The sequence below is a fragment of the Schistocerca nitens genome, chromosome 4 (assembly GCF_023898315.1).
Source record: "Schistocerca nitens isolate TAMUIC-IGC-003100 chromosome 4, iqSchNite1.1, whole genome shotgun sequence".
NCBI lineage: Eukaryota > Metazoa > Arthropoda > Insecta > Orthoptera > Acrididae > Schistocerca > Schistocerca nitens.
This window is the reverse complement of record NC_064617.1, coordinates 359,245,196-359,270,684: the sequence shown is the minus strand read 5'-3', so window position 1 is coordinate 359,270,684 and position 25,489 is coordinate 359,245,196. Positions and strand designations below refer to the sequence as shown.

At 42.2% G+C, this 25,489-nt stretch overlaps 1 protein-coding gene across 2 annotated transcripts in view; it reads left to right on the top strand.

The window, feature by feature from the left end:
* Nucleotides 1-25,489, top strand: part of LOC126251741 (proton-coupled amino acid transporter-like protein CG1139) — a 139,949-nt gene that overhangs the window by 46,603 nt on the left and 67,857 nt on the right. For both annotated transcript variants that reach the window (XM_049952351.1, XM_049952350.1), the window contains exon 4: nucleotides 19,390-19,540. In XM_049952351.1, the coding sequence (XP_049808308.1) occupies nucleotides 19,390-19,540 (151 nt within the window). The remainder of the gene's footprint in view (nucleotides 1-19,389; nucleotides 19,541-25,489) is intronic.

Genomic DNA, 25,489 nt, shown 5'->3' with positions numbered 1-25,489 from the left:
GTTCCAGAGATTCGAAAGGCAGTAGACCACTCCATCTGCACCATCAACAGAACAGGCTCTGCTAACGCTATACTATGCCTTCCACATCGCTGACAACGGGTTCTACACAACGCTGGTGACTACTGTGAAGGACAGTAACAGGTGCCAACAAGTAACTCTTGTATCCATTGTGAATAAATAGTTGCCACTATTTAAGTTCCAACCCTCGTATCATCCTTACCATACCAGTCTCCACTAAGAATTAACTGGTGTGGATTGTATGTTTCGCATTGAATTCTGCCAATGGGCTCAAAGTCAGATTCAGAGGGATGACACATTTATTAATTTGATTTTATTTACTGACGAGGCTACTTTCACGAACCATGGAAATGTTAATTTGCATAACATGCATTATTTGGCAACTGAAAATCCATGCCGTACGGTTCTAGGCGCTTCAGTTTGGAACCGCGTGACCGCTACGGTCGCAGGTTCGAATCCTGCCTCGGGCATGGATGTGTGTGATGTCCTTAGGTTTGTTAGGTTTAAGTAGTTCTAAGTTCTAGGGGACTGATGACCTCAGATGTTGAGTCCCATAGTGCTCAGAGCCATTTGAACAATTTTTTTGAAAATCCATGTTGACTCCGGCAAGTTGCGCAACAAAATACGTGGTCAGTGAATGAATTGTGTGGGATTCTGGAGAACATAATTGTAGGCCACTATTTCATCGAAGGAAATCTTAGTGGAAGGAAGTACACCACATTCCTGCAAGAAACATTAGGTCTCTTATTGGAAAAAATACCTTTAGGACCAAGGAACAGAATGTGGTGTCAACATGATGGGCGTCCGGCACATTTTTCGCTGATGGCTAGATGAATTGCAGATACCATTCCCATCGTTGAACTGGACGCAGAGGGGATGTGTCGTGGCTGGCTCGTTCGCCACACTTGACGTCTCTGGATTTTTTCTTGTGGGGATTCGTAAAAGACAATGTTTATAAAGACGTTCCAAGTACAACTGAAGATATGCGCGAGAGAATTGTCAGAGCACGTGCTTAGATAAGTGCCGATGTGATAACGAGTACCACTCAAGCCATGATAAGAAGATTGCAGCAGTGCATTGATGCCAATGGTCATCACTTCGAACACTTTCTGTAAATGGACGTTCATGCCGCCTCATTGACCTTCGTTGACGTTCAAAGACCTTATTGTCACACATCGTTGAAGCGACCCCACCTAGCAACAAAAAACGTCATATTATTGCCCCCGTTGTCCCATGAAACTTTTGTCCCACAAACTTTTCAGCTCCTATCATACTTTTGGAGTTATTCTTGGTGGCAATAGTTCATGACTCACGCTGTGTAATACCACTCCACGGGCGTCATAGCAACAGAATTGCAAGTTTCCACCTGACGCCAATAGCAGTGGCGTGGGATCTGGCGGACACAATCGTGCACGAACGCTAAACCACACCTTCAGCAGCCCTGTAGTTCGATCGCCCTCTGCTGTCACAATATAGGACTGACGGCGCCAGTGAATCAGCCCATCCACGCTCGGAGCTACTTCGCTACGGGAAGCTACAACACTTCCATCCGCTACTGCTATACTATAACCTCAAAGCTGGAGGCAGTTTGTATAATGAAATTATTTTTGTTCAAGCAATTATAGTATAAAGAAGCAGAGCAGTGTTACCCCCTGAGAGGAATTTTTTATGTTGACCGTGTTGTATCTAAAGGAGGTGGCTTATCGGAAGTGAAAGTTGAAATTACGTAAATATTTAAACAGTAACAAACAATGTTTTACCTATCTACACTGTTCAAAGAATAAAGAAAACGATCGCCAGTCTAATTAGGCAAGAGAATGAGTAACATTCTTATTCAAGAACTGAAAATAAGTAACTTCAATGGGCAAACACAGCCTATACTTTTGTCACTCGAGAGTGCAATACTCTAACACCTGCATATGTTCACGGTGAGATTGGACCTGACAGAGCAGAACAAACTATTTACATAAATATAAAAGATAACCATACACACTATTACTTTCAGGGCTTATTCGAACTGAATGATCTTTATAACGTTACTATCAATATTCACTGTAGAATCATAAATTGGACATAAATTCAGTATTGCTTTTCAAACATTTTCCTATCTGACAAAACTTGTAAGTGTAGTTCACTGCTTTATTATGAACTTGTCATAGGTTAAGTCTCTCTCAGCCTAATACTTTCCTATGTAGAATGAAAGTTAAATGTATTTCACTAACAAACAATTTCTCACTGAATTTTGAATAAAAAAAGTTACTGTTTTCATAGATAGTGGTCTTTCTATTAATTGTTATTTATCATGAGCATAAAGTATAAACTGTGGATCCTATTACACTGTTAATATGCACTTTCAATACACAAGAGGAACCCAATATTGTACAGAATTTGACATGAATAGCAAGAGTAATTAAAACTTTCTGTAATTAAGTAGCTTTGTGCATGTGAACTACTTTCAATGGAGGGGGGGGGCCTTAATCTTGACCACTGTAGCAGAGCAAACTAAACACACTTTCAATACACTAGAGAAAGAAGTACTTAGCAAGCACGAACATATAACTCTCAACAGTTGCAGTTCTGAACTTTTATTGCAGTGAAACACAAATTTGAGATATTTGTAAGATCCTTTCAACAAACAATATTTATTTTAGCACACTCTAATGCCATATTAATTTTAATATGCCTTCAATAAAAAACACTCGGTAAACACTTTAGCGTGGGAGGGACCCTAAGCGGATATGTGACTGAGAATAAATCACGGTAGGTACAAGAGTTCAATCTAATTTTTCCTTATATTTGGGTACACTATAACATCCTACGAGCTGATCCTTCATGTACATTACTATAGTGTTCCACTACAGTGATTGCGCAATGTGGTGGCGACTGCATGTTGGTAGGTGAATTTGCAGGTAGAATTACTGGACTCTGTCATTTCTTTGTGGCGATGATAGATACCAATTTCAGAATAGTTCCAACTCTTTATCCATCCATCCGAGGCACTGGAAAGCGTCAGGAAAAGCCTCTCTCGGATCCAGCACAATACACAACTTTTACATGAGTAGTTGATAGTTTGGTAGCTCGTCCCCGACTGACTCTTTGTTCCACCTTTCTATCCATGCCAACCACATTTTGCGCGCGCTACACAGTTCCGTTCCCGAGGGGATCCACAACAACTTTTACATACGAAATACCTAAGAACCATAAGTGAAGGTCAGCAGTTTACATAACAGCAAATAAACATATCAAATAAAACAGAACATTTGCACATATTGGTAGTTCTACACGAAATTATTTAAATAAAATTATTTAATTTTAAAGATAACCAAAGCCAATATATGACAAAGAAAAAAACATATAATTTACTCATATTGTACATATTACAGAGATTATACTTCCTACACTCTAAAAGACATCAAAGTTTTTACAAAGAAAGGAGTACACAATTTGTGTTATCGATTCAAACAAACACATTTACAGAAGCTCAACGATGTAACATTAAATAAAACAAAAGGCAAAATAAATCAGTCGAGCATTAGAGCTATGGTGTTACGAAGCTACATAGACGACACTTGGTTGCGACTCCATCACCATTGTTGTTGATCTCGTAGCTGGTATCTCTTTCTTGTTGCAACATTTACAACGAGTCTTCGTACATTTGGAGAAATACAAGTTCAGTAAATCTTTGTCTCCTGTGTACCTAGTTCACTAATCATTTCCGCTCCTGTCCAACTTTCCTATGACGACCGCTGCCACACCATTCTGCAGTCCACCTCTCTTTACCACTGTGACGAATTCATACACAATAGTTGCTAATTATGCTTCCCCAAGCAATATTCACAGGAACTGGCTCAAAATTCCGTAGTTTCTGGTCACGATTTTACGTGGATTATATAACACCAACACACAGTCGAAAATTAAAATAGTAAAAAATGTGGAATTTAAGCCCAAAATCTTATATAGGAGTTTACTGACTGATGCTTAAGATAGCCCTTGTACTGGTTGACTGATGTGACAGTGGCACGCAGGGCGCGTAAAGAAGGAGATATCGATGCATTCGCTCAGTACCATATCGCGATGGCCAGGTATATACTGACCGAAATGGAAGATTTACACCGTGAAGCACCATTGCGATATTTCTCACACTTTTGAGATGCTCATCTCTTAACGGTTATCAAACATAAGCTTTAATTCTCTTCAGAGGTGGTTACGATCATCAGAAGATGTTACCCAAAGAGCACGAATACCATGTATGCGTTGTGGCTCTGAAGCTGACATCCTCCGAATGTCGTCTTGAGGAATTTCTTTGCATGCCTTGACCGCACGTCGTTTCAGTTCATGAAGGCTGAAGGCCGGTATGAGAGTAAATGTCTTCCCGTGCGGATGTGGATGGATAGCGGCCCTCTCGCTCGCCACTCGCTTTCCGCAGTTCGCCCGTCTCTCATTACCTCCTCGTCGACTGTACGTTAAGCGCTAACTCTCCATCCGCAAAGAACGTACAACTGCTCGATACTTACTTGGTCCTTGGTAGACCTTAAAAATCCAAACAGATTGCATTGGTCGTAAATTAAAATTAAATCGCAGTTTAACAGATCGGAACTTGTTTATTTTTATAAGAACCTTCGCATTTTGGGTTGGCGATTTCACAATATTTTGCGAATACGAGCATTAAATACCGTATACTATAAATGCCCCGAGGTGTTACTTTCCCCCTGTTAATATATTTTTTATGCATCTTACTAGTCATTACTAATACTCAAAAAGATTGACTCATTAGTTAGTGAGAGCTGAAGTGTTAAAATGACGAAATAGTTCTGAGATTTCACGGCAAATGTCTCTGGGTAAATTTTCTACTTACAGTTATCTATTATTGTGACTAGTTTCGGACACCTATGTCCATTTTCAAACCATCCTGCAAAGAAAATTATAGTTGCCATGACAGTTTTATACAAACGAGGCATACATATTTGCAATACAATTATATTAAACTAATATACACGTAAGATATACAAATCTATCACGGTTATTTAAATTTATGAGGTGCCTTATTACTTGGGTATAATATCATAAGTGTGACAATACAGGCAAAACCACTGCCCCTTCAGTGATGATCAAAGTGGCGATAGTGACTCAGCCACAGTAAACAGACCGGATAGAACATTCGAGAACTGGTGTGCAGAGACACCTGTGGTTGCCCGGTAAAACACTAGAGGTCGCTGACAGCGGCACGCGTCGACGATAAAATGTTTACTGGCTAAACGATACATTATTTTTCTCTGATTAACTTAATATAGAGTTAAATACCCCTGTAATATCAAAAAAATATTTTGTTGAGACCGCTCACTGGTCTCCAGTGGTTCGAATTACAGTAAAGTGCAATGCTTTACGTCACGACATGACGTCATCTGCAGAAGACGGTACAGCTGCATGAGCTACACTCAGAAGTCATACTGTTATGAATTACACATAATTTATGTCCAATCTCTAAGAAATTACGTTTCTTTACTACAACTCAAAACCAAACAAATTTAATTTTTGCTTGTTAAAGCACAGTATGTAAAACTACGTGAATCTGTCATAAACTGCTTGTCTTTGGGTGCTTTTGCTGCATGCTGGTTGCTTGTTCCTACTTTTTAGTCTTTGTACGTAATGCCACACGCTCTGGCTTCAGGTTGTTTTAATCAAATGTAAATTTTGGTCACTTTATGTAAAACTGTTTTACTATGTTTTATATGAAAGTAAGACATTTCTCTATTAGAGGACTTAATATAAACTAATGTATTACTATTGGGACGATCTGATTAGGGGCTGCCTTCTTGCAAATCGGCAGGTTAATTTATTTTTGGAGCGGGGGCTGTCGCACGTTTTGGTTTTGAGTTGTAGTACAGATTTTTTAGAGACTAGACATAAATTATGTATAATTAATATCAGTGTAACTACTGAGCGTAACTCACGCAACTGCAGCGTCTTCTGCAGGTGACGTCATGTCGTAACGTAAAGCATAGCACTTTGGTGTAATTCGACCCACTGGAGACCAATGAGTGGTCTTATCAAAAAGAGTTTTTGACAATGGAGGAGTTTTTAACACTATATTAATTTAATGAAAGAAAAAGAATGTGTCGCTTAATCAGCTCTCCAATGTTCGTCCTACGTGGCCTATTTATTGTTGTTCAGTAGGCCATGGTGCCACACTGACCATCACTGCAGGCGCAGTTTTTATACACAAGCTTTCGCCTGTGTTGTCACACTTACAATACTGGAAGTAACTAGTAAGGCAACTCATAAAACTAAATAACCATGTTAAATTTGTATACCTCACGTGTATATTAGTGTAATATTATTGTATTGCAAATACGGATGCCTCGTTTGTATAAAATTGTATTATGCTCTTTAATTTTCTACGTAGGATGGTTTGAAAATAGACATAGGTGTCCGAAACTAGTCACCATCAAGAAATAAAAGGAAGATACTTCTTAATGCAACTTATGATGGAGTTACAACCATTTATTTCAGTTAAGATTTTTCCTTCAAATTAATGGGAAGGGGGGGGGGGGCGGAGGCGGCTACGATGCCCTTCCCCTTGCTGAGAACGAACTTCTCCGACTCTGACTCAGATTCTGTATTTAGTCTGCAAAGATCTTAATATTTTTCCTTAAAAAATGGGGGAGTGTGTCTACAATTCCCTTCCCCTTGCTGGGTACGAACTTCCCCAGCTGTAGCTCCGGCAAAAGCTGTTGCTAAACTCTATCGCTAGTAACAGCCCCTATCCGCCACTGCAACGTGAACTACGGAGGGATAAGGCCACTTACAAAAGTTTTGAATCAATACAACAAAGGCTATATTCCCTGGATTGATTTTCTCTTTTACATAACATTACATCAGGTGCTGAAAATGAGCTTCGTGTGCATCAATGCACTTTTGCGCGCACTCTAACATGTTAATACAAACTTCGCCCGACTCTGACGTATTAATTCTCAAAATATCATTACGAATATTATCCTTGAAGTCTTCTAAAGTTATTGGGTTATGTGCGTACATTTTTTCCCTTTACACTGCCCCACACATAATGGTCGCAAGTGGTTAGGTCCAGCGAACGCAGCGGCCACAATACTTTGCTGGCAGTCATTTCTTCTGTGAATCTTTCATAAATTCGTGAAATTGGCTGGCGTGAAGTGTGACAGTTTGTGCTATCCTGTTGAAAGAAAGCATACGTATATTCATGGGGGATTTTACGTAAAATTTCTCAAAGATTTGCATATACACACTAGTGTTTACTATAGTTTCAAAAAATATGGACCCACAATACGACACGCCCATTACACTCCGACTTTTTCACCATGGAGAAGTTCCCCATTCATCATCTACGGGTTTTTTGTAGATCTATACCTGGCATTCTGAGAGTTCAAATGTCCTGCCAGCTGAAAGCACGCTTCGTCACTCATGCAATAGAGCAGCGGATCCAACATTCTACTCTCAGTTGTTTGACATAGCCACGTACGGCACTTCACACGTTTTACCTTGTCTTCCTCTTTCAGTTCTCGGATACTTGTCATTTTGTAAGACTTCATCCCCATATGATGTAAAACATGTTGACAGGACCTTCGCGAAAGTTTCACTTGTTGCGACAATTTACGTGTCGACTTCTTTGGATTCCGGAACATTTGTGTTCGAATATCCGCGATCACAGCGGGTGTGCGAACGAAAGGGGCTCGATTCTTTTTTTGTGTTTGCAACTAACCCTGCAGTATGCCACTTTGTCACCAAATCGTGTATACTGCACTTTTCTGGTGTGGAAACGCCAGGAAACGTCTTTGTAAAAATGTCCGTGTTTCCTTAAATGAACCGGCAGACACTTACGCCTCCACTGTTGCGATTCTTTCTTGAAGAGGATGCATCGCTCTTACATATTTACTTCATCCGTTTTAAAAAGTCGCGACGGCTTTCGTACCAACAATACAGAACGTAGTCGCAACAGCTTCGAGAGAAAAAAAAAAAGGGAAATGAAGATGACAGTTAGTGGGCGACAATGAGCAGGACAGGGTTGCCAACTGTCCGGTTTTAGACCTGACAATCTGATTTTTAAATAAAAACTGTGGTGTCCGGTAGAACGTCCCGAGCGGTTTTAGGGCCCGCTAAAATTAGCTAAATTCTTATTTACTAATTTTTTTTTTTTTTTTTTTTTTACAGAAGCTAAGTAATGAAAATGAGGCCAGTTAAACTTTTCATTTTGCTTATTGTTTGGTTTCAATATTTTTTGTCGCAAGTTGGGAGCATTGTGGATTTGTCGCAACGAATTCCAATGCACTTTAATATAAGTTGGCGTGTTCATTTGTTCGACCAGCCATGTCAAAGCGGTCAAACAGGCTTTGTATTTTTATTACACCGCTATATCCATTATCGTCCTTTGTCGTCAAGTCATTTGAAGACCACTCCAATAAGAGACAAGCCAATAATAGCTTGTATTTTCTTATGACGGTTGCATGTCATCTCCATGTGGACAATAAAGCAGAGTTACAATATCAGTTTGTCTATTTGCTTTTCTGCACAGTTATATAGTGGCAAAAAACAACAAATAAAACAAGCTGTGAAAATGTCGCATTTTCGTTTTATTATCGGTGCTTGCAATAAAGACCTGGTAATCTTGAAAGGAATACCGCTGTTAAATAAATGAACGCACTAAGTATACACACTGTGGCACGCGGCTGATTGATATAGTGAAGTATTTTGTCGTGGCTGTATTAGGTAAACCGCACACGACATGCGTTTAGTTTAAAACTTAAGTGTGTAAGAACGACATTATAGTGACTGAGTGAAATGTGTACATACACTCCTGGAAATGGAAAAAAGAACACATTGACACCGGTGTGTCAGACCCACCATACTTGCTCCGGACACTGCGAGAGGGCTGTACAAGCAATGATCACACGCACGGCACAGCGGACACACCAGGAACCGCGGTGTTGGCCGTCGAATGGCGCTAGCTGCGCAGCATTTGTGCACCGCCGCCGTCAGTGTCAGCCAGTTTGCCGTGGCATACGGAGCTCCATCGCAGTCTTTAACACTGGTAGCATGCCGCGACAGCGTGGACGTGAACCGTATGTGCAGTTGACGGACTTTGAGCGAGGGCATATAGTGGGCATGCGGGAGGCCGGGTGGACGTACCGCCGAATTGCTCAACACGTGGGGCGTGAGGTCTCCACAGTACATCGATGTTGTCGCCAGTGGTCGGCGGAAGGTGCACGTGCCCGTCGACCTGGGACCGGACCGCAGCGACGCACGGATGCACGCCAAGACCGTAGGATCCTACGCAGTGCCGTAGGGGACCGCACCGCCACTTCCCAGCAAATTAGGGACACTGTTGCTCCTGGGGTATCGGCGAGGACCATTCGCAACCGTCTCCATGAAGCTGGGCTACGGTCCCGCACACCGTTAGGCCGTCTTCCGCTCACGCCCCAACATCGTGCAGCCCGCCTCCAGTGGTGTCGCGACAGGCGTGAATGGAGGCACGAATGGAGACGTGTCGTCTTCAGCGATGAGAGTCGCTTCTGCCTTGGTGCCAATGATGGTCGTATGCGTGTTTGGCGCCGTGCAGGTGAGCGCCACAATCAGGACTGCATACGACCGAGGCACACAGGGCCAACACCCGGCATCATGGTGTGGGGAGCGATCTCCTACACTGGCCGTACACCACTGGTGATCGTCGAGGGGACACTGAATAGTGCACGGTACATCCAAACCGTCATCGAACCCATCGTTCTACCATTCCTAGACCGGCAAGGGAACTTGCTGTTCCAACAGGACAATGCACGTCCGCATGTATCCCGTGCCACCCAACGTGCTCTAGAAGGTGTAAGTCAACTACCCTGGCCAGCAAGATCTCCGGATCTGTCCCCCATTGAGCATGTTTGGGACTGGATGAAGCGTCGTCTCACGCGGTCTGCACGTCCAGCACCAACGCTGGTCCAACTGAGGCGCCAGGTGGAAATGGCATGGCAAGCCGTTCCACAGGACTACATCCAGCATCTCTACGATCGTCTCCATGGGAGAATAGCAGCCTGCATTGCTGCGAAAGGTGGATGTACACTGTACTAGTGCCGACATTGTGCATGCTCTGTTGCCTGTGTCTATGTGCCTGTGGTTCTGTCAGTGTGATCATGTGATGTATCTGACCCCAGGAATGTGTCAATAAAGTTTCCCCTTCCTGGGACAATGAATTCACGGTGTTCTTATTTCAATTTCCAGGGGTGTATATAATATCGTATTACATGGGCTTCTCAAATGCACCAGGGTAAAAAACAGTGACGTGAGTGTCATTTCAGTGACAAATGGCTACAAGAAACTGACTTTTCGGGATAGCTTTCGAAACAAGATGAATATACCGAATACTGTAAAACATGTCGTCAAAGTTTTACAGTGAAATACGAATCAGTGACAGCGGTAAATCATCATGCCAGTAACACGACTCATACCGATAAGGTGCGGGATATGTAAGAAACTCTGCTGTTCACAGCTATATCGTGCCAGCGGGAATTAGTCAGGAAGAGGAAGTGTCAGAACGGAACTAATATTAACATATCACGGAGTGAAACATCACAGTAACCTTCCACAAGACGGCGGAAATGCTCTCCTACCTCACTTTTTGTTTCAAGATTCGAAACTGTCATCAAAAATTCACTGTAGACGAATTACAGCTGAAGCTATAGTAGAAAATGTATTAGCTTCACATTCTTTGCAACACATACTGAAAAAAGTTGGTACAACTCCATCCTCGATTGATGGTGGCTGAAATAAAGGAAATATGAAATTATTTCCAGCTGCTATCTGGTGCTTCAACCAAGAAGTGGAACGACTTCAGCTGTCATAGATTTTTACGAATACGCTGACGAAACATCGAATTCTGTAGCCAAGAAATTTAAAGAGAACATCATTGACAGGTCTTTCAGGATCATAACTAGTTGCGCATGGTGCGGACAACTGTCCCATCAATTACAGGAAAAACCAATCTGTTTTCGCGCAGTTGAAAAAATCTTTGAAGCACCACATCTTATTGCAGGACATTGTCACATGCATATACTGCACAATGTTGCCAAATATGGACTAGAGCTAGTGTCATACGATGTTGAATCGTTAGTGGTTAAGCTATTTAATGAGTCTCCTTGAAGTGTGAAGAAGGCGAGCGAAATGAAGAACTTTTTCAGTTCCTGCAGTCAAGAGCACTCCACACCACTCCGGCATGTTCCTACACGCTTTTTAACTCTTTTTTTCTGCTGTAGATAGATTGCGGCATGTTCCTACACGCTTTTTAACTCTTTTTTTCTGCTGTAGATAGATTGCTCCAGAACTGGTCATTGTTGAAGACCTATTTTCTATGCCAGAATGAAGACAATACTGCCAAACGTATTTGGACATACACAGCGCATGAAGATGACAGTGAAGTGGACGATGATTCTCCCAGAGATTTACATTTATTTTGTCCAGAACTTTATGCATTTATTTCATACAACCCTAAAACACGTGGAAAGTGATTATATAAGATAAATGAAAGATATTCTGTATTTCTGAAGTTGCGTACAGAAATTACTAAAGACAAAGAAATAATTTCTTCGAACTGAAGATATGAGAGATGAAAAAGTGTCTGCAACATGAACAAGCAAAATTTGTCAGAGAAGCTCAACAAGTCTATACTAGGATACCGGAATGTATAGAAACATTGTTTGACTTAAGTGAAGATTCAGTTTTCAACCTTAGCTCTCAGTTAAATCTTGAAGAGCCTCTTAAAATGGAGAACATAATTAAACTTATAGATTATTTCAAATAAATATAAAGAGTGACGAACTATTTCCTAAAATATGTCGTCTGATCGTCTTGCCATTCATTAAGGACTTGGCCAGACTCAAACATTTCAAACAAATGGGTGACATTTTTTAAAGAGATGCAAAGCACATAATCTGCTAAAAGTTGGTCAACATTATTATCAGTGACACTGTCCACTGCGTTTGTAAAGTAGGTTTTCAGTGTGATGCTAAATAGCTGGAGCAATGGAAGAAACGGACTGAAAGTGGAAATGGTAAAAGCTGAACTGTTTGGGAATTTTAACTACCGTATGAGATGTGTTGAATTTCCTAAATTTGACAATTCCGACAACGGGAAAGAACTTGTTAAAGCTGTGAAGTGAGAAGTGTAGCAAAGAAACTAGAGGCTCGCACAAATGACTGTATTAGCAATATTTGACAATGAATATTGTATTAAATAAATGCATGCTTCCTGTTATAACAGCTATAATGTATATATTGTGTAATGTATTTTGAATAATAATAACACGTTTTTGAGATGTCCAGTTTCGGCTCCAGTTAAAGTTGGCAACTAAGTCTGGTAAAATTTTAGTACAGCTGTTATTATTCTCTACATTGCGGGCAGTGTCAATGTCTGGCTCAGCTAGCAAAAAGTATTGTATGATCACGTTATAAATTTTGATAGCCAGTTTATGCTTTTAAGTAGGCTGAAGGTGAGTTCTTGAACCTAGCGTACAATATGCAGAGCAACTGAAAATAAAACTTCGGTTCAACAACAAAGCGGTTCAAGACTTTTTCTATGATTCTGTGAAAGGACAAAGATTTACGTCTGAGGGCAGCTGAATCCATAAATATGCAGCGAGCAGCAGGTTTCAGCAAGGAACAAGTTGACAGATTCTCTGACAAATAGGGTTAGCTGATGGAAAACTGAAATTTATAACCATTTACCACCCAATTAAAACTGATTTGTAATATAAATGACTTTTTTTACACAGTAAAATTCCATGTACGTTCCAACCATCAAAAACATTCTCTCTCATTAGTCGTTTTATTCATTGCTGAGTGTCGTGACCTCATTTCCTCATTCATTCTTACATAGTTGAAATAGTGGACTGGTTTTATCACCAGATTGCATACTTTCTGGGCAACATAACTCAGCACTAAGAGAAATCACTAGATGTAAAACTAGCTTTGAGTGTATCCTCACAGAACGTTACATGACCGTTACTGTTCAAAAAATACCGAGGCTCGACAAAAATATGGAAACGTCGCACGAAATTAATGCTTGAACATACACACATCAAAAAAGTTGTGCATCAGCCTGGTTTCCTGAACTCATGAACATAGACGTTGACTGTGGATATTGTATCACACACACAGTCCCTTTGACAGTACAGAGATGTCACTAAACCCGCACAAAGATGTAAACAATCATGCATCAGCAACGCCTATTAGACGGAGGGCGTCCGACAGCCGACCAGTTCCATTCATTCCATCAGGAAGCAGGTATACAGCTACTGTTGTCTGTAGTTCAACCATGCTTGGACGGTCAGTACCGCGTTACGAGCGCGTCTGCATTGTTACTTTGTGCCAGGAAGGGCTCTCAGCAAGGGAAGTGTCCAGGCGTCTCGGAGTGATCCAAAGCGATGTTGTTCGGACATGGAGGAGATACAGGCACACAGGAACTGTCGATGACATGAATCGCTCAGGTCACCCAAGGGCTACTACTGCAGTGGATGACCGCTACCTACGGATTATGGCTCTGAGGAACCCTGACAGCAACGCGACCATGTTGAATAATGCTTTTCGTACAGCCACAAAACGTCGTGTTGTGACTCAAACTGTGCGCAATAGGCTGCATGATGTGCAACTTCACTCCCGACGTCCATGGTGAGGTCTATCTTTGCAACCACGACACCATGCAACGCGGTACAGCTGGGTCCAGCAACATGTCGAATGGACCGTTCAGGATTGGCATCACGTTCTCTTCGCCGATGAGTGTCGCATATGCCTTCAACCAGACGCGTTTGGAGGCCACTCGGTCAGGCTGAAGGCCTTAGACACACTGCCCAGCTAGTGCAGCAAGGTGGAGGTCCTGCTGTTTTGGAGTGGCGTTACGTGGGGCCGACGTATGCCGCTGGTGGTCATGGAAAACGCCGTAATGGCTGTACGATACGTGAATGCCATCCTCCGACCGATAGTGCAACCATATCGGCAACATATTGGCGAGGCATTCGTCTTCATGGACGACAATTCGCGCACCCATCGTGCACATCTTGTGAATGACTTCCTTCAGGATAACGACATCACTTGACTAGAGTGGCCAGCATTTTCTCCAGACATGAACTACATCGAACATGCCTGGCATAGATTGAAAAGGGCTTTTTATGGCCGTCGTGACCCACCAACCACTTTGACGGATGTACGCCGAATCGCCGTTGAGGAGTGGGACAATCTGGACCAACAGTGCCACATAAGTGGATAGTATGCCACGACAAATACAGGCATGGATCAATGCAAGAGGACGTGTTGCTGGGTATTAGAGGTACCGGTGTGTACAGCAGTCTGGACCACCATCTCTGTAGGTCTCGCTCTATGGTGGTAAAACATGCAAAGTGTGGTTTTAATGAGCAGTAAAAAGGGCGAAAATGGTGTTTACGTTGATCTCTATTCCAATTGTCTGTACAGGTTCCGGAACTCTCGGAACCGAGGTGATGCAAAACTTTTTTTGATGTGTGTAATTGAACGGTTTTGGGCAAGGTGTTAAGGTAGAATTTCTAGCACCGTTTGTTTTAACACTGGCAACTTTTCTGACATTTGCTACCACGTTTTAGTGTTGACGGTCTTTTTCGACACTAATGTCCACTATATCAAAACGTAATTCAGATCTCCAGGATATTGAGAGTGCCATGGGAACAACAGTGGCTGACATTAAACTACGCTTCGAGCTATTGTCAGAATAAGTACAACCATTACATCAAAGGTGATTTCATATTTTCCAACCTTTCAGTACAATATCCTTTGTTATATTAAAATTTTATTAGATAAATTAATTAGTAATGTATTTTTAAACTTCATACTCACACCGTTGTTCGTTTCCATTGTTGGGTTTTTAATCCACTGTCTTAATCATGGTTCCTTAACGTCTATTTTCTAAGTCTCAAATAGTGATTGCAGGAAAGGTAAAGAGATCAGCGACCTTATGCTCTTCGTTTCGTCACATATGATAGCAAAAGTAAAGGCGGGGCCATTTAAAAAGCATTATAGGTCACATCTACTGTTAGAAAAGCACTTTGAAAAAAGGGGTCAGAACTGCAGGACAAACTCAGTTTATCAAGAGACGTTTGCGTTACAGGCATCCCTTGCCTTGATCATCATGAACAGAGAAATCACCAACTTAATTGCTGCTGTTGCCTGTGTAAAATAATTGCAGTTCTTGTTCAACGTGTGTTATAAATTGGTCTGGTATTCTTAGCGTTCGCTGCGCCAATTTCTTTGAGATCATCGACAGTGTCAGTATACGGCGAAGCATTGGTGCTAGGTTACCCGAGTCTTGAATCATTACAGGACCATGGTAGCAGCAATTTGTGCTGTCGATAAAATATCGACATATCGATAATTTTCCAAAAAACTCTTTACATATCGGCTATATATTTTTCACCGGTATATCTTATATTATGTTTTTTTTCACAATTTTCGGTAAATATTTGACACTTATTTTAAAGTTGCAGTAGAACACGATTTTAATTTAATTGTGAGAAGGAATCTTACTATTTTTTGAGCTTTCATCATGTCCAGTCTTTCTCTTCGATTGTGTGAAGTAAGTACAGGTGGCACAAAAGAAGTCCAATTTCAATGGACGGTGGGGGGGGGGGGGGGATGGCGGTGTGAATGGAATAACAAGATTACCGATGTGGAGAAATAGCACACCAATTGTGTTAAAAAGTGTGCTATATCTTCACATCGGCATTCTTCAAAAACAGTTGCTATAAATAATGAATAAAAATCTAAATGACAAAATTGGCCTTCGCGGTGGGCGGAGACGTGTAAGGGAAAATACTGACGTAATCGGCGCTTCTAACAAACTGCAACGTTTACCTTCACCCCGCAGTTTTGACACTACAGTTTCTGGGTCGCTGGCATTTGCAGATATGAAAACCCTGTGAAGTCGACATGATGTGTTCCGGAGAAATCCGATATGTAACGAAACCGAACGATGGGCTCATTGGACACCATTTATGGTGCAACTTGCATGCACTCACCATTTCCAGCAAAGTGGTTATCGCCAAACATGAACTTGCATCGTTTTCCTTTCAATTCTTACTCTAAGGAGAATAAGCAGACTGCTAGATTGTTTATGTATAGAATATCTATTAACAAATCTATACTTAACTATGTAGCTCTAAGGCCTGTGGTACATCTACAATGTGAAGCCTATTTTTTATAGGCCGGTACATCGAAATCTTTTCCATCCGTATATCATTACTTTTTTCGATATGTCGAGGGCCGATAATAATACTTTTTAAATATGGATATATCGGATTCCAGGTATTTTTAAAAATATCAACAGTCCTAGAAGCAATCCACCATTTCTTCTGGACGATAATAGCATGAATGATGATCCCTGGCGGTCACAAGATATAATAAAAATTGTCTTCACCAGGTACTACATATTCTGAAGAAGGTGGTTTTAAAACCGTTGAAACTGTGGTCTAGATTTAATAAACCTGCATTTTGCAACTGTTTAGCTGTTGTATCTAACTTATCAAAGCTCTCGCATGCACAGTTGGTGAAGCACGACCATGTTCAAAACCTCAAAGCCTGTAACATTATTTTTCAGCTTACTATTTGTTTTTTATTCGTTTTTATTTGTAAACTAAAGACTGAAGAGCAGAAACTTGATCATGTCTATTAAGATAAGTGCAAAATGGTTCAAATGGCTCTGAGCACTAAGGGACTTAACTTCTGAGCTCATCAGTCCTCTAGAACTTAGGACTACTTAAACCTAACTAACCTAAGGACATCACACACATCTATGCCCGAGGCAGGATTCGAACCTGCGACCGTAGCGGTCATGCGGTTCTGGCCGCTCGGCCACACAGGCCGGCGATAAGTGCAAAAATAGAGTAAAAATTTGGAGATTAGGGTTTAATGACCCTCAACGACAGGTCCGTTAGATACGCAGCACGCTCGGCCTAGCAAGCATGGGGAAGGAAACTAGCGATGTCCCTTTCATACGAACCATTCTACCCAGTGGCAGATGCTGTGTAAGAGCACAAAAACATGTGAACACCCTGTCTACACCTTGCAGATTTATTGGTTATTTTTCCTTGAATGCTGTTAAACGTAAGATAGATGTGGTAATCTGAAACATATGGCGCTTAAATCTATCATGCTGTGCTACATTGCTAATCCTGCAGACTCCATAAAACTTGGCATCATGGTTCGCCAGCACATCTTCGGTTGTGCACATGTTAAGGTGACTTGGCGCACTCGCAAATGGCATGACGTATTTGCCTCGTGGGTCAAATACATAAGGATCTGATAAATAAAGTGCACTATTCATGGGCTGCACAGCTACCACTTACCACTCAACACAAGTTTACCGAGCGAGGTGGCGCAGTGGTTAGACACTGGACTCGCATTCGGGACGACGACGGTTCAATCCCGCGTTCGGCCATCCTGATTTAGGTTTTCCGTGATTTCCCTAAATCACTCCAGGCAAATGCCGGGATGGTTCCTCTGAAAGGGCACGGCCGACTTCCTTCCCCATCCTTCCCTAATCCGATGAGACCGATGACCACGCTGTCTGGTCTCCTTCCCCAAAACCAACCAACCAACCAACTCAACACAAGTTTACGTCAATGCCACAAGGTGGTAGCACTGCAGTAGACGTTTATCCCCTGTTCGCTTGGCATAAATCCCCCTAGATAATAGCACATTCCTCACATATGCTAATTCACTCATTACATATTACAAATAGATTGGTCATGAGTATTTGTTACACTGATACAAAAACCAAAACCTGTTTTGCTGGTTTCTGAATGTGTTATAGTATATCAATGGTAGGCAATGAAAACCTCGTAAACTCCTTTGTCGGCGATAACTCGTAATTCCGGTAGCCAGTAACTCCACAATCGAGGGAGATTTGAAAGTGCATGGATTTCTCTAATCTGCCAATAACTGGGCTTCTAATATACAGTTCCACATGAAGAAACTTTCTGTATCACTTTACATTATTTTTTAGGAAATCGTTTTTGCTTCACCCACAAAATTTGAAAAAAAAACGTAGTTACAAGGTTCTCATTGCCTACCCTCGATATGAGTCTTGAATTTTATCACACAGTTGTCCCGTTGTTCCTCAACAATGAAAAGTATAAAAACCTTTCTTCGAAACGCAATGACGGAGAATATGCTTTCGGCACTGACAGTGCTTGCAACTGAGAATAAGGTTGTGAATTATACTAAAGATTCAGTCACAGCGTGATCGAGACATTTGCAAAATTTAAAAAAAGGCGCTAGGCTTTTCTTTTTAAAACGGCAATGTCAGTCATGCTGCCGTGTAGTGTTCTCTGTTTTAAAGTGTACTTGCAGTGAAGTGTAATATGATAATACGCAGCTTGTGGTCTCGCGGTAGAGTTCTCGCTTCCCGAGAACGGGGTCCCGTGTTCGGTTCACGGCGGGGTCAGGGATTTTCACCTGCCTCGAGATGACAAGGTGTTGTGTCGTCCTCATCGTTATCATTCATCCCCATTACGGTCGGAGGAAGGCAATGGCAAACCACCTCCGCTAGGACTTTGCCTAGTACGGCGTTGCGTGTCTCCCGCATCGTCCCCTACGCTCTGTCAAGGACTATGGGACCTCATCATCATCATATGGATAGATAGGACATTTCATTAGAAGAAATTATGGTATTTTTCTGCTTCAGAAAATGAGACTTTGTGAGTGGCAATACTTTATTATTAAAGTATTAATATTTGGCTGACGAAATGGGGAATTTTAAATGTATGTCGTTCTTGTCCTAAACTGTACTTAATTACATACAAAACAAAAAAATTCTACAAAAACAATTTTTCTCTCGTCAAACAAGTTATGCTCATTATTATTATTATTATTATTATTATTGTTATTACCGTACTACTATTCCTGTTATTGTTACTGGCAGTGACTGCAATTGCATAAAATTGCTCAAATCATAAATGTTATACAACAGATGTTATTTCACACTTTCAAGTTTATCTGAATGCAAAAATCTGTTAAAACCCAAAATGTATATGGGCTACTCACGAGCCGTTACTGATTCCACCATTCATCTTGACCGAGTCCGAGAAATACGGAAAACCTAGATTTCTATAGCCGAACGGGATTTAGATACACACGCTCCCGATCGATAAGTCCCTTGTGTTAATCAATGCGTCATCTAGCTCTGTTTCAGTAAAAACGCGAATCCTTATTTTCATTGTGCTTATATAATAAGTTATCTGTACTCTACTTGCCAATTCACGCTAAAGCGAGTGTTTAATATTTGACTTGAGCAATCGGTGTTTGTGATCAACATATTTATTGTGCGGCTTGTTTTCAGAGACTTTGAAACACTGGTGCACTTAATGAAGGGAAGCCTCGGATCCGGTATACTATCCATGCCGCTGGCTTTCCTCAACGCAGGCTTGCTGTGTGGTCTAATCGCCACGTGTGTTGTTGGCGTTATCTGCACATATTGTGTGCAGACATTGGTAAGTTTATCTCATCGTAAACAAAGTTCGATGAAAACTCGACCTGGTATCATGGATGACGCTCTGTGCCGATAGACTGTGGTGTCATCATCCGCCAGTAGTTCACTGGAAGTTAGTACTGTGGGACATGGACAGTGGTTGGACAAAAATATCCAGACACTAAAAACATACCATGCCTGATACGGTGTAGGAAAACCATTGGTATTCAGTCATCTTGGAATTGATAAATACAAGTGGCTTTCGAGGGTATCTTATACCATTCCTGCAAAACAATGATAAGTTGATGTAACGATGTGGAGGTCTCCAAAGTAGGCCACAAAGACTCAATAATATTGAGATCTGGTGACTATGGTGCCAAAGAGGGGGGGGGGGGGGGGGGAGAGAGATTTTATGCTCACAAAACCAGTCCCGAACTCATCTGTGTGAATAGTGGCGCTGTTGTTTGGAACACAACATAACTATTGGAGAACAAACAGTGTGCAATTGGATGGCCCTGACCAGCCAAAATGGTCACATAATCCTTGCCATTAATACATTGCAGGACAACAATGGGGCCTTGGAAAATCACGATTTGACTGCCGAAGTTATTGCCGATCCCCGGCCATGTTTCACTCTTTGAGACTTTAACTCGGCCAGTGTGAAACAAGACTCATCTGACCCAACGACTTTATTTCATTGCTCTATGGTCCAGGTTTTATGTCTTCGACACTACGTTTTCGAGTTATCAGCATTTTCATCACTGATGTGTGGTTTCGGAATTCCAGGTCGCCCTGCAATTCTCTGCTTATGGAGCTCCCTTTGTGTTGTTTTGGTGTTGACAGGGTTCGCTAGTAAGACAATTACTTCTGCCGCGACTACTGTAGCTGTTGCCCTCTTCTTTTCCATCACAGATCTCTTCAATGACTGTCCATCACGACGACTCAACACACACTTTTGTCTCCGTTATGAAGTTTGTGGATGATGTTTTCGCTTTCCCTGTGTGTGGTATACATATTTCGTACGGTGCCTCTTAAAACACCAAACACTTCGGTACCCTTCGTTATGGAATCACCCACCAAACGAGCACCAACAGTTTGGCCACTTTCGAATTCACTTAACTCCGACATAATTCACTCACAACTACACAGAATGTTGTTCTGACCACGAACGACACTTGCAACATACCGAGAACATTGCGCAGGTGCCATCGTGGTGGGATACAACAGCGCAAACCTCGCTGGTAACTGCATGCATTTTTTGCAGTGTGTCCAACCCCTGTAGATATCACACCGATTTTCCGGCTGTTAATATCGGCTTTCCCAATTCTAGTAACTCCTCAGTTAACGACGTTTTAAAGAAGTGAGAAACACGTGTTAATTATTTGTGGAAAGTCGTTTTTGTTGCGACACGTTACATCCACATGGAATCTCTCCGACAGATAACGAAAACATACATTTACACGTAAAAACAAAGGCAATGAGTGTTTATACGATACAGCATTACTGTAGTTCCAGTAAACACATATAAAATGTGCCTATTGATTACCTGATAGCTCCACGACAACAAAGGGCTCACATTGCTGATGCGCGATCTGTAACCTCCTCGCACATGCCAAGGAGTAGGTGTCACCTGGGCACAATAGGGACTCTGGGCACTGATCATTATGTAATTTGACCTTTGCTCGTGGGAAGGTTCATCGCTCGGAGTAGGTGGCATCATGGCGGATATTTGGCGTCATGAAACGACCAAAGTTATCAGCCAATGGCCGTGAGGTCCCAGCAGTGTCTCCAGACAGAGTTACGACCCCTCGCTCCTTGATTATGAAAAAAACAAAAACAAGTCACTCGCAGACAATTATTCCTGGTTTGCTCCCGAACAGATGTAAGGACTTCCTCTCTACTACACGTATGTTCTTTTTTTTGTGGAGGACACTGAAAATGTATTTACCAAACTCTCTTCCCTTTCCAAATTACGAATTACTTCCATCTCAATTAAGATGGGAAATCCTACACATCGCCAAGCATTATGTGTGACATATTATGGGACTTAACTGCTAAGATCATCAGTACCTAAGCTTACACAACACTTAACCTAAATTATCCTAAGGACAAACACACACACCCATGCCCAAGGGAGGACTCGAACCTCCGCCGTGACCAGCCGCACAGTCCATGACTGCAGCGCCCGAGACCGCTAGGCTAATCCCGCGCGGCACCAAGCATTACTTTCTTGTGAACAACTCAGCGATGCACCTGTTACCATCACACCCTATTAGATCCTCAACATGGTACAGGGATTAATTTTTCAAAAGGACTTAGCGCTGCAGACGGATGAAGAACTATGTGTGCACTGGAAGAGGCATGGGAGATCATGTACGTCAACGCTCAGAAGAGATCAAGATAAGCCCTGGCGCATCATCCCACTTCTGAGCATAGTTCGCTTCCAGAAAAGTTCACAATCATTTGTTACTGCTGCGACGTGAAGCCATATTTTCCACGCTGGGTGTGGTATTTTAAATGCTAGAGCTTCAAGCGTATGTCTTGCTGTTGCACATATGACCCAGTTTGTGGAAACTGTGACCAGCCACTTAAGGAAAATTCACAATGTGTGTTACCACCTGTCTGTGACAATTGCGGAAACGACCAACATCCTTGATCCTTGAAATGTGCTAACCTACTCAAAGAATACAAAATCCAGAAACTGAAGGTCATAGGTCTCCTCTAGTATTTTGAAGCACAGGAAAATATGATCGTTTGTGCCCAATCTCATTGGTATCGATATTTGGCACTACTGTGGCCAGGTTGTCAGCAGTATCTTGTGTATTTACTCTCTCGACGTAGGCATTTGGTAGTCGTGCTAATAAACTTGACAAGGGCGATAGGCCTACCTGTGGCACCATCTCCCGGAACCACTCCCTGCACCCATCCAGATGTCTAAAAGTGGCAGGGTTCTCTCTTGGGGACCCTCTCCCGATAAATCCACTGATCAGAGATATGACGTCAGCCAGTGGCTTTAGGAACCTCAGACTGTGGCTCCTATGGCTTCCACTCTACTCTCATTCGTGCACCCACAGTGGCTAAGCCTTCACAAGAATCTCGATAGGTAAGAGATGCGAATTATGAGAAAGCAAAGTCTTGGGAGAAGGTAATTCTGGTAACCACAGAGGCGCCTGATCCCACCACGCCACCAGACTCCTAACAAATGTTTGTTGATGCTGGTACACCGTTACTGGTGGCAAGCAGTGATCCTGAGGCATCACGTGCCCTCTTGTTCTGTTCACGTCTAACCAGGACACTGTCTTTCTGATGAACTGCAATGGATATTACTGTCGCCTGCCAGAACTGCAACTAATTTCCTCTTGATCTGCTATCTGTGTTGCTCTCCAAGAAACTCACTTCACTGGTGACTATGCTCCATGCATTCTTTCAGAATCATACTGGCCTTGAAAAAAGGGTCTGCACATTGGCTCACACAGATTTCCCTCTTCACCATTTTGGAAACAGTAGCAGTGTGCATGCAAACAACCCCAGCAATCACAATTTGTAACATTGATTTACCCCCAGACAAGGCACTTATTTACTTTGAAATGACCACTTTCATCTAACAACCCTCCCACCTTTTCTCCTACTTTGGGATTTCAGTGCACAGTGGGGAAGTACCACTTTGTCTAGTAAGGGCCTCCTGATTGATCAGCTTATTTCCGATCTTAATTTGTGTCTCCTTAATGATAGGTACCCTTATTCACTGCAGTGCCACCCACAGAACATTTTTATATATCGATCTTACGATCTCTTCCCCCAGTCTCATGTCTTTGCTATAATGGTCGCTACACAAACACAACGACCTTTGTGGCAGTGACCAACTTCTGATGATCCTCTCACTTCCACATCTCTACCCGAATGTCTGACTACCACGTTGGACTTTTCAAAGAGCCAAGTGCCAATCTTAAATTTCTGTTGTCATTTTCCCCCTCTCCTTGTCAGACTGCATTGACTAGGTTGTGTCAGATGACTCTGATGAGAGTAACTGTGCTGTTGGAACTGCTGATCCTCTTTCTACAGGAAAGGATACCTTCCCCGACCAGACTTCGCAACAGTCACTCAGGATCGTCGAAAGCTCTGCAGTCTCCCAAGAAACATCCTTTCACAGAGCACCCTCCTCTCTTTGAAGCTGCTTCATGCTACTAAATTTTACTATCTAATTAAATGCAACAACAAAGAATTCTAGAAGCACTATGTCTCCTCTTTGGGAATGTATGCCTCTTCATTCCGGGTGTTTGTCATACTCCAAAGTATTTTCGGCCGCCAAAGGTGAACAACTGTTCTGGGTCTCTTCCTTCATGGTGGAAGTCTTTGTAAATATGACCTGGTTCTTGCTCAATACCTTGCGATGCACTTTGTTTCTGCGTCAGCATCCTCTTCTTACCTGGATACCTTTCAGTTAGATATTAAGAGAAGTTGAAGACATCCTCCCTGTTCTTAACCCGTTGTCATGCCGAATTAAATAATGAACCTCTCACCGAATGGAAAATGCTTCAGGCTCTTGTGTCGTCACGTGATACAACCCCAGGCCCTGATTAGATTTAATGTTAGATGATCTAACAACTGAATGCTTCTCAAAGACTCTATTTACTCAGAGTCTTCAACTATTTGCTATTTTTGGTTAGAAGGTACTTTCCCTTCAAAATGAAGAGACAGTATCACCGTTCCAATCATTCAGCCTCATGAACAAGCTCTACAAACTGCTTTCGAATGAATTGTTTCCCAAAAATTATATTTGGTTCTCGTATAATGCTACCTTTTGTTCCCACACTAGTATGGTTTTTGGGAGGGATGATTCACAACTGGCCGTCTTGTTAAGTTGTAAAAAGCAATCCGACAGGCATTTTATGAATGCCAATACCTCATTATAATCTTTTTTAACTTATGTAAGGAATACAACACCGCTTGGCGCCAGTACATTTTACTGTATCTGCAGAGGCTCCCTATCGATTTTTATTTCAGTTTTTATCCCACAGGTCGTTTCTGGTTAGAGTTGGTACATCTCTCAGCTCCCCAGTGATCCATTAGAACAGCGACCTGCAGGGCTCCATGCTCTGTGTTACACTTTTCCTCGCCACCATCAGTGGACTCTAGACACCCGCCGAAAACGAGTGAGATGATGCAGTGATTAGTACACTGGACTCGCATTCGGGAGGACAATGGTTCAAACCCTTGTCTGGCCATCCTGATTTAGTTTTTCTGTGACTTCCCTATATCGTTTCAGGCAAATGCCGGGATGGTTCCTTTGAAGGGGCATGGCCCACTTCCTTCCCCACCCTTCCCTAATCCAATGAGATTATTGACCTCGCTGTTTGGTCCCCACCCACAAATCAACAAACCAACCAAACTCCATCAGACCAGTGGCTGGTAACCCCAGTCCTGCATGTTAACATTTGGAATAGCTCCAAATTTGTAACCTTTTCTGAACCTAAGGTCCAAGTCGCCTTCCAAAGGGCTTCTGCTGGATCCTTTCCCATAGCTTCCAATTATCTCCAACAAACACAAGAGTCAGGCATTTCTATCATCATACCACTTCTAACTTGTTGGTATCCCAGGGAACGACCTGGCTGACTGTTTGCCTATAAAAGTGATACCCAACATTTGATTTCATGACCCCAGATACAGATTTGCTGGTACAAATATGACCTCTCTTTGCGCAAATATGTATCTACATCTGCAGGAGTGGCTCCCTCCAATTCACTCTGTGCTATGAAGTAAACTGCTGATCCACTGCTCTCATACTATCACTCCTCCTGGAAAAATTCACCACCCTGTGTGATCTCTGCATCAGTCATACCAGAGTAAACAACTGATTTATTTTATGTAACAAGCCGCCCCCAAATTGAAGATGTAAAGCTGTACAGGCAGTAGCTCACATCCTGATGAAGTGTCCCCTCTTTCTGGCACTCTGTCTAAGCATGGTAGTCCG